Genomic DNA, 19,892 nt, shown 5'->3' on the forward strand with positions numbered 1-19,892 from the left:
GACCGTTTAACGGAGGCAGTATGGCCTCATCCTGGTCCTCGTGCGATGGATGATCTGGTAGACCATCAAACTTTTGACGGACCATTGTTCTGATTGTCGCATCGAGGAAGTGTATTCCATTTTCGGCCCTTGAGCGACGGATGATCTGGTGGACCGTCAAACTTTTGATGGGCCGTCATTTCGACTGTCGCAGATCCCGATCAACAATTTTTAACTCATTTTTAAAAGGGTGTTTCGGTCCTTTCTACTCCTTTAAACCCTTATATATATTATAGATGAACCATCTGGCCTTATTTTCTCATCTCTAACACTTAAGGGCTAGGGTTTTCTCTTCCAAATCATATCAAAGCAAGAATTCTTCCCCAAGAAATCTAAGAACTCACCAAAGATTGTGCTAGTGAGTTGAGAATTGAATCTCCCAAGTTCCAAGACTTCAAGAACCCTCTCCCAAGAGTAAGAAGAGGAAGTTTAGAGAAAAATTGTTTATTCAATCTCCTAATCTAAGGTATGTGGGGTTTTGAACAAGGATAAACTTTTCACCCGTGTGCCCAAAAGGCTTATTTACATCATGATTTTCCTGAAATCTATGAGGTTCTACATGAAATTGAATTGGAAATAGACAACTCTGTTCCTACAATCAACTCAGGCATAGCATGAATGGAGCCAATTCATGCTGAGAATGACATCAAAATCCACCATTTCTAACTCTACTAAGTCTATTGAAGTAACTTTCTGAGATACCATAACCGGACAGTTCCTATATAACCGCCGGGCTATGATAGACTTATCTACTGAGGTAGATACTGAGAAAGGCTCTGTTAGGATTTTAGGATTGACTCCAAAGTTGACAACTATATAAGAAGTTAAAAAGAACAAAGAAGCTCTTGGATCTTGGAACACATAAACATATAAATGGTAAACTTGTAACGTATCAGTGACCATACAAGAGAACTTTCCTAATCCTGTCAGGACTGGAGTGCATAGAGCCTATTTGGGCATTGCCTACTAGTGGCACTGGAAATGGCACCCTGCTGAGATAGGCGACCGGACTGAGCTGGGGGATGATTATGCTGACTTTGTGAACCCTCCTGAGGACACTCTAATTCAATGACCTGGCTTACCACACCCAAAACACACATCGCTTCTAGCCCTGCAGACACCCTAATGATTTTTGACATATTTCTGACAAAGAGGATTTGTTCGAGCACTGCTAACACTACCCTGAGATTTAGAGCCAGGCACCTTATCATTATTACCATTTATGAATTTAGGCACTGGAACACTGGCTGAGGACGGAGCTGGGACTGAACATTTTAGGTAGAACTAAGGACGATTACCACCCTTTGTCTTAGGCTGAGCAAAATTAAAGCTACCTGTTCTAGCCCTCTTGCTTTCCCTCTTTTTCTTCTTAGTTTTTTGATCCTCAATCTATTGAGCATGGACCATCAAGCTAGCCAAGTCCATCTCTTTAATCAGAATTGCGGTACTACATTCCTTGACCATACTATCAGACACACCAAACATGCACTTGGTCATATTAGACCTGCTATCAGCTACCACATGAAGAGCATACCTGTCCAACTGGGTAAACTTGAAGGAATACTCTTTCACACTCATGTTACCCTGCTACAGATTGGTGAACTCTAACATCTTATCTTCCCTTAACTCCAATGAGAAGAACCTATCTAGAAAGGTAGTAGCAAATTCCTCCCATACTATAGGCTCTGCATCTGCGCCTCTATCTACCTTTCACTGCTTAAACAATATATGAGATATATCCTACAATTGGTTGGAATCTAACTCAACACTCTTACAAGCGGTTACCCCCACAATGTCTGTTACCTTCTGCACCATGTCAAGGAATTCCTGTGGGTCCTCTTCAGACTTAGACCCTAAAAATGGAGAAGGGTTCATTCGAGTGAAGACCCGAATTCTAGATGCAACAGTATTGGCTACTGGATTAGCCTAAACAACAGTTAGGAATTCATTCTAAGCAGCTACAAAATGAGCTAGAGTGGTGAAAGCTGCTTTGAATTCTACATTTGAAATGTGCTCATTCAAGGGATCTTCCTAAATCGGAGGAAGTGCTGGCTGGTTCCCAGTTCTTCTTCCGTTGGTCTTTTTGTAAGTCATATTTTGTAAATAAAAGGAAAATTTGGATTAGACAGAGAGTTTAACTTGAGCTCATGCTCACTCGCACAATATGAACACAGAAATAAGGGAACTTTTTCCCAAAAATGCCTCATAGCCTCTTGTCCATAAGTGTGGCGTGCTACACACCCATGCACAAGACGTTACTTAACGTGACTTTCAGACTCCCTTGGACTTTTTATAAACTTAGGCTCTGATACCAAGTTTGTAATACCCCGAGACTATACCCTGGGCATCACACAGTGCTTACGACCCCGAAGGACCACAAACTAATCCATGACTGGTACTTGCTGTGAGCACTAAATATAATACTAAAATATATATGTGTAAGAACTTTAAAAAATTCCATAAGTTTCTCAAAATACTGAAATAATATTGAGTATAACTGATAATAACATCTGAAAACTGAATAACTGACTATGCTAGTCTGAAAGCCTCTAACTGTTTGAATATGGAGTTGATGGGACAAACCCCCAACTAACTCCGATTGAACTAACTACTAAACTACTGAAATACTAAAATAAATAAACTCTATCCTAGAAATATGAGGACTCACCACTATATTTGTTTCTGATAGCCTGAGCTATTAAGTATAGTTAGGAGCCTGAACGTCCAAACCTATGATATGAGATATCATAACGCAAAAGAAAGTATGCGTCAGTATATGGAATATACTGGTATGCTAAGTGAGGTAAGTTTGATAAACATGGGTTCATATACATGAGCTGATAACTGACTGAATAAACATCATAAAGTAACTGGATGAGAGTACAAGAAAAATTGTAACTACTGAACATACTGAACAAGCTATACTACGTATATTGATATATATTATGTATATGAGATTATACTGAAGCTGAGTACTGAATTTTGATGGTTGATTAACTGTTACTGATAGTCATTCTGTAGAACTGACTGAGTTCTTTACTGAATACTGAGACTGAAACTGTAACTATGAGAGTGTTCATCTAACTGACATACCCCAATATAGACTGATTTAGGGTCCAACCTGTGTCCCCAGTTGGAAAGAGTGTTAGCATATTGCCATGACATACTAACAATGCTAGGTCAACCCTAATCTGGCAGGAAGACTCACGAAATATATATATATATATATAATTGCATCAACCCTAGTCTGGCAGGAGTTTGACTTACCCTAGTTCTGAACACAAGGACTGTTACTAAGGGTCAAACCCTCTGCTGGCATGAATGGCCCTATCCTTAGGTTCGGTCGGTGCTGAATCCTATCCCACCTGTATTGACACTGAAATGATCACTAGACTATACTAGTCTTGACTGAACTGACACTTTTCGTGTTGACTAACTGAATTGGACTGAGTTCACTGAGTTCTGTTAACTGACTGAGTACTACTATTCTTGACCTTTACTGGGACTATTCTATAACTACTGAAACTAAATAAACAACTATATTTTGGGTAATAAATACCCCCAAGACTCGATAACATCGATAATAAAACATAGCAAATCTTGAAAGCATAACAATAGTCACTTTTCACAATTCAATCACTGAAATATTTTGTCAAACACTTAGAGGTCATGAACTTGTACATGAATTAGCACACATGTTAACATGTCATGATTACACTATTCAATTGACATGGACATTCTATCAAATACTTAGGGAGCATAATTAATGTACATGATAATAAAAAATACATAAGCATTATGACTATAACTTAAATTTGCAATTTCAAGGGCTTTGACATGGGAATTACATCAATCAACATACATGCTATCTTATGTTCATGAAACTTATAATTAAATATTGAATTGAAGCCCATACAACAACACAAACATGAATACAACCCAATTTACGCATGTAAATCATGAATCTATTAACTTATAATTTTAAAAAGGGTTCTTGAGATCTAAGGGTAGAAGGAAACCCAAGGATGAAACCTAACATACCTTGATTGTTGATTTTGTGAGAATTGTGGTGAATTCTTGGGACTTGGACTTAAACTTGATGAAACTAGGGCTTTGTTCTTGAGAGTGTTTGTGAGATAATGAGTGAATTTTGCCCTTTGGGAGGTTTAATTTTGTGTTTTGGCTGAATTGGGTGAAGAGAAAAGGACCTAATTACCCTTGGAAAGTTGAAGTTTAATAGGAAAAATATGCCTAGCGATGCAATAGGTGTCGCACCTCGTCGATGCTGTCGATACTATAGCCAACGCGACGCATCGAGATCACGTTGGCTTGCTATTTTGGTCGTCTAAACAAGACTCAAATGACGTCTGCTAATTTTAAAACTCAATCAAGATGACCTATTAACATCCCTGATCATGAACTAATTTAAAAATCAACAATCTAAGTCTGGAAAGACCATAAATAATGCCATTGAAATATCAAGGCAAAAAATGAGACTAAGTGTCAACACTTGGCTGGAATTTTCCAACTTAGGGACCTCTTTTGGCATGCTCTGTGGGACTAAAATGACTAGGACTTTGGTTATCTTTCACCTGTTAAGAGGTCAACAATTTAAGGAATTGCAATTTTTCCCTCGTATGAAGCATAACTTCTTTTTTCTAATTTGACTTACAATTCAACTCTTTTGGCATGCTCTATGGGACTAAAATGACTAGGACTTTACATGATCTTACAACTATTAAGAGGTCAACAATTTAAGGACTTGCAATTTTTTCCCTCGTATGAAGCATAACTTCCTTTTTCTAATTTGAACAGAAGCAAACTCGTTGCCTAGAACAAAAGCAAAGTTGATTGAATATCAGATTTCTTGACAAACTATTATATTTGTCAAATATATCAAAATGTGGAAAGTCAAAATAAAGTATTACTAAAAAGAGAAAGATGTATTATCAATTATAGTTTCCATCTTCAAGAATCAAGTGAGGGTAATTTTTTTTTTTTGAAATGTGGAAGTTTATTAATTTTAATAAATATTATAAATTTGAATTCTTAAGGCAATAACAGTTGGCAGTGTAGGAATGCTTCGCTTTCTCGTTTTCTTTATAGAAGATAGATTTTTTATGCCTTGGCCTTTATCTTTACACTTGTCTTTTAGGACGTGCATTGTACGTGAATATCATATCATAAAATATATCATTTTGTAAAATAATACAATATTATCAAATATGTACATGAAGAATAGTCATCGCAAGTATCATTATCATTGACCATTCAATAAATTATGTTTGTTGATCTACATATTCATATATGTTTGTGATAATATTCCTTTTATTGAACTTTACAGGTGTTTTTTCTTGTTATGAAAATATTTATTTTATTATACATTCTCTCTATCTATCAAAGTTGTTTTTGACAATCATTTATTCACGAAAAACATTACGGAAAGGGAAGTTCCTAATTTAAATTTTTGTCCAAAGGGACATTCCTAATTTAAAGTTGTTTAGAGTGCATTGCCTAGTTTTTGACGTTCCTAATTTTTGTCCGACCATAAATTTATTTCTAAAAGAGATTGGGGGAGGTTGGAATGCATTCGAGTTTTTTACATAGAGCCCAGCCTACAATCCCCGAGACTCAGGGAATCTGACTGCTTATAGGTCGACTCAATCAGTAGAAAAGACAGTCTTTTATTTCAGATGATCTTTGGCTCAAGATGAGTGACAGGTTGATCGAGTTGTGAAAAGAGTCTTGTATCCTCTTAACCATAAACATGGGATCCTTCATATCCATAGAAAAGAACTTACTCAAACATAATTTACATAGCCCTAGGTGTCCTATCACTCGATTAAAGTAAAAAGAAGGTTACCCTTGGTATGCGTGTAGAAATATCTCAAAGGTGAAGGTGAAACAAAAATATCCTAATTTACCCACATGCATTCTAATAGGGTATGGTTTGAGGGTGGTGACAATTATCCTTTAGCTCACATCCAAATAGTTTGATGTCCCTCTCTAGGCTACGTCCCATTTTGTTGCTAAAGAAAAGTTTCAAATTGTGCTGCGTCCTTTATAGAGTCCTCCACACCTGCGGCTTTGATTTGAGAATTTAATCATTTTCGATGCTCTCGACAACAACTCAAACAAATGATTAGTTGTAAATATAGCATTACACAAATGTAAATTAGCGCAAACCTGCTTGAATATGCTATACTGAGATAGTTGGTGAACCAAGTTGCATAACATATTCTAAAAATATTGTGCCACTTTGAATAGAGTAAATATCCAATGGTCTCATTGAAAGGAGGACGACACAATTTAAATGTAGCATGCTAATTTGAACGGAGTGACGGTCCAACATGTCTCATTGAAGGACGAACAATCCAATTTAAATGTAACGTACCACTTTTAATGGAGTGACAGTCTAACGTGTCTTATTAAAGTGTGAAGTACCCAATTTAAATGTAACAAGCCACTTTTAATGGAGTAATGGTCCAACGTATCTCATTGAAGGGCGGACGACCCAATTTAAATATAACACGCCACTTTGAATGGAGTGACAGTCCAACGTGCCTCATTGAAGGTCGGACGACCCAATTTAAATGTAGCGTTCCACGTTGAATGGAGTGATAGTCTAACGTGTCTAATTAAAAGGTGGATGACCCAATTTAAATATAACATACCAATTTGAATGGAGTGACGGTCCAACGTGTCTCATTGAAGGGTGGACGACCCAATTTAAATGTAACATGCCACTTTAAAACCTTCTTCGAACACACTCAACAGATAATTATCACAAAGAGTTTTTGGAAGTAAAAGAGTATTTTTCAACCAAACAGTTACCCTTGTTTTGAAATAGTGTGTCATTTTCCTCGAAGGGTTGCGTCCCTTTCAAGGTACGTTTCTGCATGCATGTTTATGGAGAAAGTATTTTTTTTGGATTTTTTGATTAAAAAAAATTTCACTTGTTTTCCCAAGTTTCAAATAAACTTTTTCTAAAAAATTAATCTCATTGATCGAATACGAAGCCGAAGTCGAGCTGAGCGAGCGAACGACAACAACGGAGCGAGGCACCTCTTGGTTCTTGCTTCACTATCTACTTGAAGGAGTGTTTCTTAATAAAAATACAATAAAGTTGCTTTCTCCCACCAATGTGGGAGAAATAGACTATCCTTTAGTGAGTACACTTTCCTTTTAAGTGTGAGCTCACTTTCCCTCTAAGAATTCCCTCTATTTTCTATTCATAGATCCTATTGAACCCAACAATATTCCACATGAATGGAGAATGGCTATATTTTAAAAAATTTATGGACAAGTATGTGATCAGCAAGCAAAGACTGATTGCATCTGGATAAGTGGGTTATCGTTTAACTTTTTATAGTGAACAACATCGATGCACTCGATCAATCAATAGATTTGATATCTTCAAACCATTGAACTTTAGTGTACAACTAGACAACACATGTCACACAACCAGCTTTTTACCATTTATGGTTCTCATGATTTTGTTCATTTCAGCCATGAACACATCTTAATTTTATGGGAACTTAGAGAATAGGCCTTTACTAACATTCTCCTTAAAGCGGCTTCTACTTCACCCTCACATAGGTGATTTATAAATGTTCAATCCTATAAATTAAACTAATTGGTCAAATCTACCAAATTTAGATAATCATTAAAAATCTTCACACCATAAGTCTTATCCTTGTTTACGAAACATTATTTACATCATGAGAATGGATTGGGTATATTGACAATGTTGAACCATCCATCACATCTTTGTTTGATATCCTTAAAACTAGCTCATGGGATCTCCAGTTTGCTCGGTATATTGACCGCTATGCTGACTTGTTCTAGGTTGTAAACCTATTCTCTTCGATATTATCTTAACTCTTTCTCTAGATAGGACTTTTGTAAGTGTATCCAACACATTATGCTTTGAATTCACATTGTTAATAGTGATAATTTCACTAGAGAGAAGTTCTCTAATAGTATTATGTCTCCATCTTATATGGAGAGATTTATCGTTATACATCATGCTCCCTGCCTTACCTATCGTTACTTGGCTATCACAGTGTATACATACTAGTGCCAATGGTTTGGGCCAATAAAAAATATCTTCGAAGAAATTCCAAAGCCATTCAGCTTCTTCAACAACTTTATCTAATGCGATAAATTCATATTCCATTGTAGAGCGACATTACATGTCTAATTAGACGATTTATAAGAGACTGCTCCTCCACCTAAAGTAAATACATATCCACTCATGGATTTTACTTCATTTAATCTGGTGATCCAATTTGCATCACTATATTCTTCAATTACCGCTGTATATTTACTATAATGTAAACCATAGTCTTGAGTGTATTTAAGATACCCTAAAACTCTTTTCATTGCCATCCAATGAGTTTTATTGGGATCACTTATGTACCGACTCAATTTACTAATAGTGCATGTTATGTCTGGCTATGTACAAATTATGATATACATTAAACATCCCAACACTCTTGCATAGTCCAACTATGAGTCACTTTTACCTTTATTCTTTTAAAGTACAAAACTCACGTCCAATGGAGTCTTGGCAATACCAAATTCCAAATACTTGAATTTTTCAAGTACCTTTTCAATATAATGAGACTATGGCAATTTCAACCCGTGTGGAGTTTTATGGATTCTTATACCTAAGATCACATCCGCAACTCCAAGGTCTTTCATATCAAACTTTCTTTCAAGCATTTGTTTCGTAGCATTTATATTAGAAATGTCTCTATTGATGATCAACATATCATCTACATACAAACAAATAATGACATTATGATTTGGAGTGTCTTTAATGTAAATACATTTATCACATTAGTTTATCTTAAATCGTTTGCCAGCATAGTTTGGTCAAACTATAAATGCCACTATTTAGGTACTTGTGTTTACTCCATAGAGTGACTTAAAAATTTTACACACCTTCTTTTATTTACCAGGAACCCTAAAACCCTTGGGTTGTTCCATATAAATTTTTTCCTCCAATTCTCTATTTTGGAATGTTATTTTCACATCCATTTGATGGATTTCAAGTCCATATACCACCCCCAAGGAAATTAACATTTGTATTGACATTATCCTTATTACAGGCGAGTATGTATCAAAGTAATCAAGGCCTTCCTTCTATTTAAAACTATTTACTACAAGTCTTGCCTTGTATTTGTTAATAGTGCCATCCTCTTTCATTTTTCTCTTGAAGATCCATTTAGAACCTAAAGGTTTATTTCCTGGAGGAAGATAAACCAATTCTCAAGTATGGTTGTTCAGGATTGATTTAATCTTACTATTGACTGCCTCTTTCCAAAAGGATGAGTCTAAAGACGACATCTCTTCTTTAAATGTTTGAGGCTCATTTTTTAAGAGAAATATTACAAAATATGATCCAACCAAAGTTGAGGTTCTTTGACGCATACTACGTCTTGGATTCTCATCATTATGTACATCCTCGCTTGGTTCATCTCGAGGTCGTTTAGACCCTATACTAGAGTATTCATGTTTAGTTTTATCTGATTTAATTACCATATTTTCATTGATATCTGTATGTCTCAATTTATGAACCAAAAACTACATGCTTTACTACTTTTACAATAGCTTATGAACACACATTCCACTGTCTTAGGTCCTGTCTTCACCCTTTTAGGCATAGGAACTTGGACTTTTGCTAGACACTTTCACACTTTTAAATATTTTAAGTTGGGTTTCCTTCCTTTCCATTTTTCATATTGAATTGATAGTGTCTTAGTGTAGGGCACTCTATTGAGTATTTGGTTAGCTGTAAGGATAAGTTCCCCTACAAATTTTGCGGCAAACCTGAATTTATAAGTAAGGCATTCATCAATTTCTTAAGGTTTCAAGTTTTTATTTCCATAATTTCATTAGATTGAAGTGAATATGGGGCCATAGTTTGATGGACAATTCTATTTTCTACACAAATTTTTGCAAAGGAAGATTCATATTCTCCATCCCTATCACTTCTTATAGTTTTGGTCTCTTTCTCTAACTGATTTTCAAATTCTATTTCATATTGCCTAAACGCATCTATTAATTCATCCTTACTGTTTAGAAAATAGATATAACAGTACCCAATGTAATCATTAATAAAAGTTATAAAATACTTTTTCCCACCCAGAGATAGTGTTGACTTCATATCACAAATATCTGTATGGATTAAGTCTAAGGGATTGAAATTCCTTTCAACGGACTTATACGGATGCTTAGCATACTTAGATTCCACAAATATTTGACATTTTGATTTATTATACTCAAAGTTTGGCAAAACTTCTAAATTAATCAATTTTTACAAAGTTTTGTGATTGGCATGTCCTAATCATTCATGATACAATTTATTAAACTCAAGCAAGTAAGAAGAAACAGAGCTTTTATTGATTTCAACTGTCATTACATTCATCTTAAATAGGCCCTCAGTGAGGTAGACTTTTGCTACGTACACTTATCCTTTACTAAGTACAATATTGCCTGAAACAAATACATATTTGAATCCATTTTTGTCAATAAGTGATATGGAAATCAAGTTCTTTCTCATCTCCAATACATAAAGGACGTTGTTGAGAGTCAACAGTTTGCTTGATGTCATTTTCAAGCATATATTTCCTGTTCCTTTAACTTTTGTAGTTGTGGAGTTTGCCATATAGATCTTCTCTTTTCCTTGAGTCGAAGAACATGTGGCAAACAACTCTTTAATGGCACAAATATGGTGGGTGGCATTGGAATCCATCCACCATTTTCAAGGATTTCTCACCAAGTCACATTCAGAAATCATGGGACATAGATCGTCCATTTCATTCTTAGATTCAGACATATTCTCTTGATCCTTCTTTTTGTCTTTGTTTAGGGCACAATAATCTGTTGAATTGTGGCCAATCTTGCCATAATTAAAGTATTTCCCCTTGAATTTCTTCCTAGGTTAATTGCTTTATTTTCTAGCTTTCTTCCACTTCTTCAAGTTATTGGGGTCGTCTTCTACAATGTTAGCTCTACTCATTGCAAAATTTCCTTTTGACCTCCTCTCTATAGCTTTGTTGTCTTCCTTTATGTGTAACCTCACAATGAGGTCTTCGGCTATTATCTCCTTTCTTTTGTGTTTGAAGTAATTTTCGAAGTCCTTCCATAAAGGTGGCAACTTCTCTATTATTGCAACAACTTGAAAGGCCTCGTTCACAACCAAACTTGCAATAAAGTTCATGTGAACATTGAGAATATATTTAACATGTTCAAATAAGGTATTCACTATATTCATACCTTCAGCAAGGAGATCGTGGATGATAACTTAAAATTCCTTTACTTGAGATATGACAGTCTTACTGTCAATCATTTTATATTCAAGGAACCTTGCAATGTATAACTTCTTAGTTCCAGCATCCTCAGTAATATAATTTTATTCCAGTGCATTCCACAACTCTTTTGATGTCTTTATTCCACTGTAGACATTGTATAAATCATCTTGGAGGACAGTTAGGATATAATTCCTATATAAAAAATCTGAATGTTTTTAGCCTCTATTACAATGAACCGCTCCTTGTTCGAAGTTTCTTCGGGCAATTCTGGAGCATCTTGAAATGTAAATATTTGAAGACACAAGGTTGTCAGATAGAAGAACATCTTCTGTTACCACCGTTTAAAATATATTCCAATTTTTTTTAGGTTTTTTTGCTAGTGCCATAACGGGTGGCGCAATTGTGCGCCTGGTTCCGTTGCTGCTACATTTGTCCCACCATCAGTTACATGACCATCAATAGTCATTTTTCCTATCAGAACAAGACAAACAACTTAAGTATATCAAAATACTAATTACATGTTTATAGCAACTTTAAACAGTACTTATTTCTAGTTTAACAATGAAGTTTTTATGTCTTCTAATTGTTAACCGAATGACCTTTAACTTGTGATGAAATTTTTTTTCTTCAAATCACTAGTTAAGTTGAAACAGAGTAGAAAGCATAAAGCTTCAATCTCTAGAAACCAAAACAATATAAATTACGGTTTAATTCCTTAAGATTGTTGTTTTGGCTACACAATCTGTATGTTTGCACAATATACTTCAGATTTTGTTCAAGACAGTTTCAAGAACACCACTGAAGTTTAATACCCTCAACACAAGTTCTACATGAACTATCAAAGAAGTTTTTTTATTTAAAGAAATAAGATAAAATAGAAATAGAACCAAGTCCTCCGATTTCACAAAGTGTCCTTAAGAACTTAATTCCCCTCAAGTACCCGAGGTTGCGGAATTTTTCCTTCCAGGATAAAATGGCTCACAATCTGAATGTAGGGGTACCTCAAAACTTCAAATTCTTTGAACACACTCAATGACTGATGATCACAAAGAGTTTTTGGAAGTAGAAGACTCTTTTTCAATACTGAAAATTTTTGTACATACCTAAGGAAAATGTTCAGGTATTTATAGTCATCAAGTGACTCTTTGGAAAGGAAGCAATGGTTCACGAAAAGGTGTATTACTTCGAAATAGTCCTGTCTGTCCATTTCAAAATAGTGTGTCTTTTCTGAACAGTCGAGGTTTGCATTTTTTCTCTTGTTTTTCCAAGTTTCAAATAAACTTGGTCTACAAAATTAATCTCATCGATCCAAATATGAAGCCGAGCGAGCGCTGCTGTCGCTGCCACCGTGAGTCCCTTCTTGGTTCTTGCCTCACTATCCCCTTGAAGGAGTGTTTCTTAATAAAAACATTATAAAGTTAATTTCTCCTACCAATGTGAGAGAAGTAGACTTTCCTTTAGTGAGTACACTTTCCTTTTAAGTGTAAGCTTACTTTCCCTCCAAGAATTCTCTTTATTTTCCATTCACACATCCTATTAAACCCAACAGTAAGAAGTTGCAGTTTTTTCCTTTCCACAGCAAAGGTCTAACTAGTGTGTGAAATGTGAACAATGCATTGTCATCGATTATATTGCCCTGAGATGAAGCTCTTTTTATAGGGAGTCGAAGTTGAAGAGAAGCCTCTGACAATTCATTCTCTATCCGGTAGTTGTCTTTTTAGTACTATTGTTCAATAATAAGGTATTATCTTTGTCAGAGGACAATGTAAATGATATTATATTTCAAGTTGTTTGATCAAAACTAGTTGCCTTATTATCTTCATTTGAGTGTTCTCATCTTACTGTCGTTCGCACTTTTGGCAGTGCTTTTGCTGAATATGCTTTGATCTGACAAAACCAGGGTCAATATATTTCAAACCTTTGATTTTATCTTCTTTTATTTTTCATACTCAAAACAGAAAAAGGTTTTTGACGGAGCAAATGTAGAAACTAGTTATACTGACTCGTTAGTTTGCATTTCAACATTGCTTTAATGAAGAATGGTTTTACAACTTAATTGAATGTTATCAAATTTAAGGTGAATGGGAAAAAGGTTGAATAAAAATAAACTACTATTAAAAGCTTTTCCATCCCTTTACATTGTTATTAACAGTGTATTCATTTCTCTCATCTTTCAGGGTTACTAAGATGAATATCAGCATTTATTAAGTATTCTTAGGAGGGCATCAGTATTTCGTTGAGATCTTAGAGAGCCATCAGCAGCCAAGCTCTAGAAAGAAGGAATACTTCTTGGATTCATCAGTAATCTTCCCACTATCTCCTCTCCACTATCCTTGCAGAGTCCTAGAAGAAGTTTTATTGAGTAATCTTTTCTTTTTAAAGATCTAAACCTCAATAGATCAATAAAAAGAGGCACCAAGATCCTACTCTTTCTTAATGCTTGTATCCCTTCGTCGCAACCCAAGACAAGGACAAGAAATGCCAAGGAATCATCAGTTATTCCAGCCTTGTCATCCATGAGAAGGTCAATACGGGAACAACTCCTGCAAGTACTATACTTTGCCTATTGACATCATACACTGTAAGATTAAAGAGTGTTATATCAACATCCATTTTCCCTGCGTTAGCTTCCGTCTTTTAGAAGTCCAACCAAAGCTAGAATGGCTTTGTTATGATCCCCAATGATTGCCTTGTATTCATCTATTACAGAAAAGCTGAAGATTGTTCCTGCTGTATTTCCTCTTACTTCCATCATTTTCCCAAATTGGAGAACTTTAATTAAGATATCGATAGCACCAACAAACATAATCAGAATGTTGTTATTCTCATGTATTGAGAGGTTGAGTAAGGTTGTGACTACATTCTCCTGGATTCTTGGTTCACGGAAACCTAGCAGAGTCATCAAAAATGGAATATCTCCAGATTCAGTTATGATCCTGCGATTGTCCATGCTAGATTTTGCAAGTAAATTTAGCTCATATGCTTCCTGTCTTTGTATATCTGGAGACCTTGTTGCCAGTTTCCTAACTAAAAACTCATCCGTAATTTTGACAGCGTCCACAGTAGCTTTAGTAGCAGATATGTAGTCAATTGCCTGGTCATATTTCTTAATCTTTCTCTTTCTACTTTCTGAATCTGAAGAAATTAAAGTAGGTTCTGTTATTGGGATGTTGTTCTCTTGGCACCATTGTTGTATTAGTCTTTTCAGTGCATAGTTGGGAATTAGAGCCATATGTATGAGCCTCTGCCCACTTTTTGGACATGTGTAGTTACCTGATTTAATCCACTGAGCGATTTAGTTTTGATCATAAGTATGCCCTGATGCTACTATCATGGGATCCCTTATCAAATCTAGTGAAATTGGGCAGCATAATTCATCAGGGATGCTGGTAACCAGGGAATAACATGAGGAGAATTAATCATGAAGAACATTAATCGATGATGTATGCTTTAAATTTTGCTTAATGATAAGGTGTTCTTCAAAAATTGCAGTTTTGACAAGGCGATAAAGGATATTAGGTTGTTGATTTGAGAGATAGAGATAAGACCACCTGCGCCTACCTGTTTCTCAGCTTGTGTCTCTAATTATGAGATCTTTTCATCATAATCCAATGAGATTCTCAATCCAATGCCGTTGAAACTCTGTTTAACTCTCTCAAAGTCAATGAGGCCTTTGTTCTTGATTTTTCTGTCATAATTAGTAGCCATCAACTGGAGAATCTCTTCATTTTTATAAATTTCTCGAGGATTAATGAATAAATCGGCCCTTTTTGCCTGCTTGTAAAGTAGCTCCACTTTTTCCTTGGTGTCAACAGTGACATTTAGCGATCCCAGAGGTAAAATATCTAGTTCCTTGTGCATCTTGTTGATGAGTGTATGAAATTGGTTGAAATCAATTTTGTTTGCCTGAGGTTCCACAAAGAGATTCCCTTTTTACAACTTTCTATGAGGAGTTTTACCTTTTGTATGACAGAGTAAAGTTCAGCAAAGCAGAGGATGGAGGATGGTGGAAACAACAAAGTGGATGATATTTCTTGAATTTCTTCAAACAATGAAGAAAGAATCATGATCCTTCATACCATAGTTGAAATGTTTTTCACCTAAAGAAATGGAAGCTTTTCCATTGAGAATACTTGGTTAGAGATGTGAATCAGTGCTTCCAGTAAATTCCCAGTCGGGAGATATCCTGAGGAGACCATGAGTGAAAATGGAAGTTCATTCATGTGTTGCGGTCTATTTCATAACTCGAAAATGTTTAATTTATTAGTGGTAGAAATTTTCTTAATTCTCCAAGGGGAAAAAGTCATGAACTAGTGACTTTTTCTGCTTGTACTCTTCTGGGAAGCTGGCTGGTTGATGGGAAAAGAAAAAGTCAAATTGCTGCCACTTGGAGGACATTTTAGGCTGCACTCCTTAATATAATTTCTTTGGCTAATTTTACATGCCATAGTATGGCAATGTCAACTAAAATAGAGGGATCTGTGTAAATTCTTTCATCTGCTGGTAGCCAATTGTAACACCCCGCATTTCGGGCTAGAATATAAACCGACATTCCTATGCGTAAAGATTCAAAAGCCAATGCCTCCTATGAAAATTTAGTATTATAATCCATTATATAGTGTGTAAATCTATTAGATCATGAATTGAGATCATATAGGTTCCTTAGCTCAAAGACGAGTTTAAAGCTTTCCTATCGATTGAGTTTTGGTGGACGTCTAAACTTGGGTCAACTTCCATCGACCATAACTTTTTTATATAATGAATTTGAGGCCCTACTATATATCATATGAAAGGTATTTGAGTCCTCTTTCCAATGCCACCGGTTTTTCCTTAAGCCGATATCGGGGTAAAATGTTATGCCCGTTTTACAGAGAGGTATCAATCTGCCGAGGGTGCGCAGCCGACCCAATGGACCGTCAGGTCTGTGATGGACCGTCAATCCTTACATCTCTCCTAAAACAGTGAGTTCAGTCACTGTACTTGACCCGACCATTAAGGTGATAGTCTTTCACCCTCCTGACGGTTCATCAACTAAGCCATCAGGCAAAATTCAAAGTTCTAAAGGCGGGATGTTTTAAAAGGGGTGTTTTGGTACTTTTTCTCTTCAGAAAACCTCCCTAATCTATTTAATTACTCTCTAAAATGTTATTAATCAATCCTCATCAGTTAGACAACATCAAGATCCTCTTTTCACTCTCAAAACAAGATCAAATTATGGTTTCCTCCAAGAACAAGAAAATCAAGAAATCAATCCTTAACAACAAAATTTTCAAGGAATGAATTGAGATTTGAGTTCTACCATATTTCACATACCAGTATGTTTGTATTGAACCCTTATATTTCAGGGTCTGAGGCTCGGTTCAGGGGTCCCGCCAAATCATAAAATCTTCAGACCGAAGTGTGAAGTTGGCAAGCCTTCTTTATTTTGGAAGGCCTGTTGCTAGAGTATTGTTTTGTATTTTAGTTTTGGGTTCGACTGGGGGTCGTGCCCCAATTATAGACAAGTTATTATATTTTGATGTATTAGAGATTTTGCAGATTAAGATAGATAGTTTTGGGTCCGACTGGGGGCTGGGTATGATTGTCTATTGATTTTATTTTGTATTGTTAAATTGAACTCAGAATATGACCATGATTCTATTTGTTTATTTTTGCACTTCTCTTTATTGTATGTGAATGGTGTTCGTGATTGCCAGATAGAAAAGAGGTGCTCGGGCCTTAACGATTTGGGATGCCCATCATGACTAGCGACCCAATTTAGTTCGTGACAAACTTGGTATCAGAGCAAGGTTCATGGTCCCAGGGTATCTACAAAATCTCATTAGGTAGAATCCTGTTTATGGGTGTGTAGCGCACCACACTTATAGGCAGGAGGCTACTAGGCATTTAGGAGTGTCTTTTTTTCTTTATGTTCTGGTTCGTGCTATGGGGTCAGAATATTCCTCTTTCATACTCTATTTTGTGCTATGGTGTAGCCCATACAAAAGTAAAGTTATCCCAATTCTTACTCTAACGTTCTCAGATATATCTCATTATTGAGGTGATTCAAGTACAGAAGTCTAGAATCTAATGGTATGGTCCTTTCTGATTAAGTCACAAAATATTATAAAATTATGCAAGTACTTGAGAGGATTCTGTTAGTGCTTCAAGGTGTATTGATTCTAGTGTAAACTTTGATCATGATAAAATCATGCTTTTCAGCTTGAGGTATTTTAGTGTATCCAGTCCCTTTCAAAATTTTTGTTGCAGGAAATGCTGTGTAACTGATTATTGGAACTGTATTTCCACTTGAGTAGTAGTATATGTTAAAGTGTCATGACCTAATAGTAATGATATGGTCCATAAGTTTTTGACATGAAGTCACCAGGTTAGTAGTCAGAGTGAGGGTGACTATTGAGTTAATAAGTAGTTTTAGTTGTATAACCCTTTGATTTAGGGGTGGTTCTCTCTTTTATGGTGGTTGGATAATATTATGGCAAGACTTGTATATTATATGGTGGTGTGTGGAGAAAGTGTTTGGCTTTGATTTTTTTTATTTATGTATTCAAAATAGGAAAGAGCCCAGAGTGGATAGTTATAGTGATTACAAATATCCCTTATAGGTTGTGAATGAAAATGGTTAGATTAGCCAATAAGTTATAAGTATAGACTCATTTTTGTATGTGAAATTTAAAGGTAGTCTAAATGTATGCTTGTGCTAAGTAAGTATGATGTGAGAAAGTAGATATGTAGATAAGATGGTATTGGGTTATAATATAAGATTAAGGTTGACCATATCAATTATGTGACTTTACCCCTTTTCCCTTCTTTTCTTTAGTGGTTGTAAACTAGTACTTTATGTGAGAAGGTATGTAGTGGATTTTGAGTTATAATAGTGATGTCATGGAGGGGTTGTGATTGTAGGTAGTAGTTAAATAAAATGAGTATTTTAGGTTGATTTCCAAATTTGATGGACTAGTATAATATGTCGCATATTTCACCAGTGGTGCGTGATTGTTGTTAGACTATAGGCTTGAAATTTAGATGTAGAATATGGTGGTAACAGTAGTAGCTTAAGGTTAATAATGTATGTTTTGTGAGAATGAATTAGTAGGCTTGATGTAATTTGTGAAAGAGCCTAGGTTGATAATTTATGAAAAGTTAAGTAGTAATTGTAAGGTATATGTGTATATGAGGAATAGTGTTAAAATGATGAGTTGTGGGTGAGTCATTAAGTGTATAAGGACATAAGTATATAAGAATAAGTTGAACCCCCCTGGTAGTATGGCGTTAGGTAAGATTTTATGATATAAGTTATGTGTTTAACGATAGAATGTTAGAAGGTCAAGTAGTGGAGAGTGGATTTTTTATGTAATAAGGAGTGAGGATGTGTATGCTCACGAGACTGTGAATTATAGGTTGATGATGATAGAGGATAGTGAAAAATTATGAGTAGCATTCTTGGAAAGCAATTCCTTTAGAGTATACTTAAAAAGAGAAGGTTTAACATTTATGTGTATAAGTGTTTTGTGTACCTAGTTTGTGTTCTTGAAATTTTAGTATGGAGAAGTCTGGTGAGTTGTTGTACGGTGTTTGTTAGAGTTAAATTGAGAAAATATAGGTAGGCAATATGAGCCTTGGGTATGGTTTTAAAATTTTTGTTAAGTTGTAAGTTATATGATTAGAGGTGTAATGCGAGTATTCTAAGGAGTTGAAGATAGAGCGTTAAGTATTTAGCAGCATGGATGCCCATGCCCATAATAATGTTAGTCATAAGTTGGTGACTTTGGGATTAGAAAAAGTTATGATTAGTATCCCTAAAGGGGGATGACCTAGAAAGAATTTAGTGTCCTCATGTAAAATTCTTAAAGGAAGTTTTTGTTCGTGTGTATACTGATATCCTCTATTGTATTGAGAACTGTGGTTATAGATTGATGAGAGGTTATATTCTCTAGTCTAGGAGGGTGACTTTGGTCTAAGAAGGAGATGATGGATTAAATTAGTTCCCAAATTCTTTTTGTGGTGTCAAGTTTCAAGTAAGAATCATGTTAAATCAACTCCTATTCAAGCAAGCTCCTACTACTTCGATTTGAATGGACTTCTACCAATGTCTTATGTATTCATGTCTTGCCTAGGCCTAAGGTTTGAGCTCTTTATGTTACTCATATCATGTTCCAATATCAAGACAAGGAGCAATGATTTTCCTCAGTGATCTAATATTCCAAGTATCCAAGCCATATGTTATGTTGCTCACGATCCAAACCTATGTCTCACACCATGCTTGGTCCTAAGAAAATATATGTTTGTATGTCACGAATCATTTTATGCTGAAATTAGCCAAAGTAATAAAGTTGTACGAACTTATGACTATCTCAGCTCTGATAATGAGAAGCAATAGCTTCAAGTATCAATCTTTGTCTCAATCATTGACTTTATGAATTCTGACCTTATGTTATACAAATAATGAGATATGTGTACCCATGTTTCTCACCGTACTATGTACTAAGAAATCATGTTGTGTTGTGGTTATGTCAAACAACCTTTTACTTATGA

At 35.5% G+C, this 19,892-nt stretch overlaps 1 protein-coding gene across 1 annotated transcript; it reads right to left on the reverse strand.

The window, feature by feature from the left end:
- Positions 1 to 13,371: 13,371 nt before the first annotated feature.
- LOC107846993 (U-box domain-containing protein 1-like) lies at positions 13,372 to 15,637 on the reverse strand. The gene has a single exon (XM_047398776.1). The coding sequence runs from the start codon at positions 14,590 to 14,592 to the stop codon at positions 13,984 to 13,986; it is 609 nt and encodes a 202-aa protein (XP_047254732.1). The 5' UTR covers positions 14,593 to 15,637; the 3' UTR covers positions 13,372 to 13,983.
- Positions 15,638 to 19,892: the final 4,255 nt, after the last annotated feature.

This window comes from Capsicum annuum, chromosome 11 (genome assembly GCF_002878395.1).
Source record: "Capsicum annuum cultivar UCD-10X-F1 chromosome 11, UCD10Xv1.1, whole genome shotgun sequence".
NCBI classification, from domain to species: Eukaryota; Viridiplantae; Streptophyta; class Magnoliopsida; order Solanales; family Solanaceae; genus Capsicum; species Capsicum annuum.

Coding starts and splice junctions, on each gene's coding strand:
- LOC107846993 (XM_047398776.1), bottom strand. CDS start 14,592: ATGGCTCTAATTCCCAACTATGCACTGAAAAGACTAATACAACAATGG.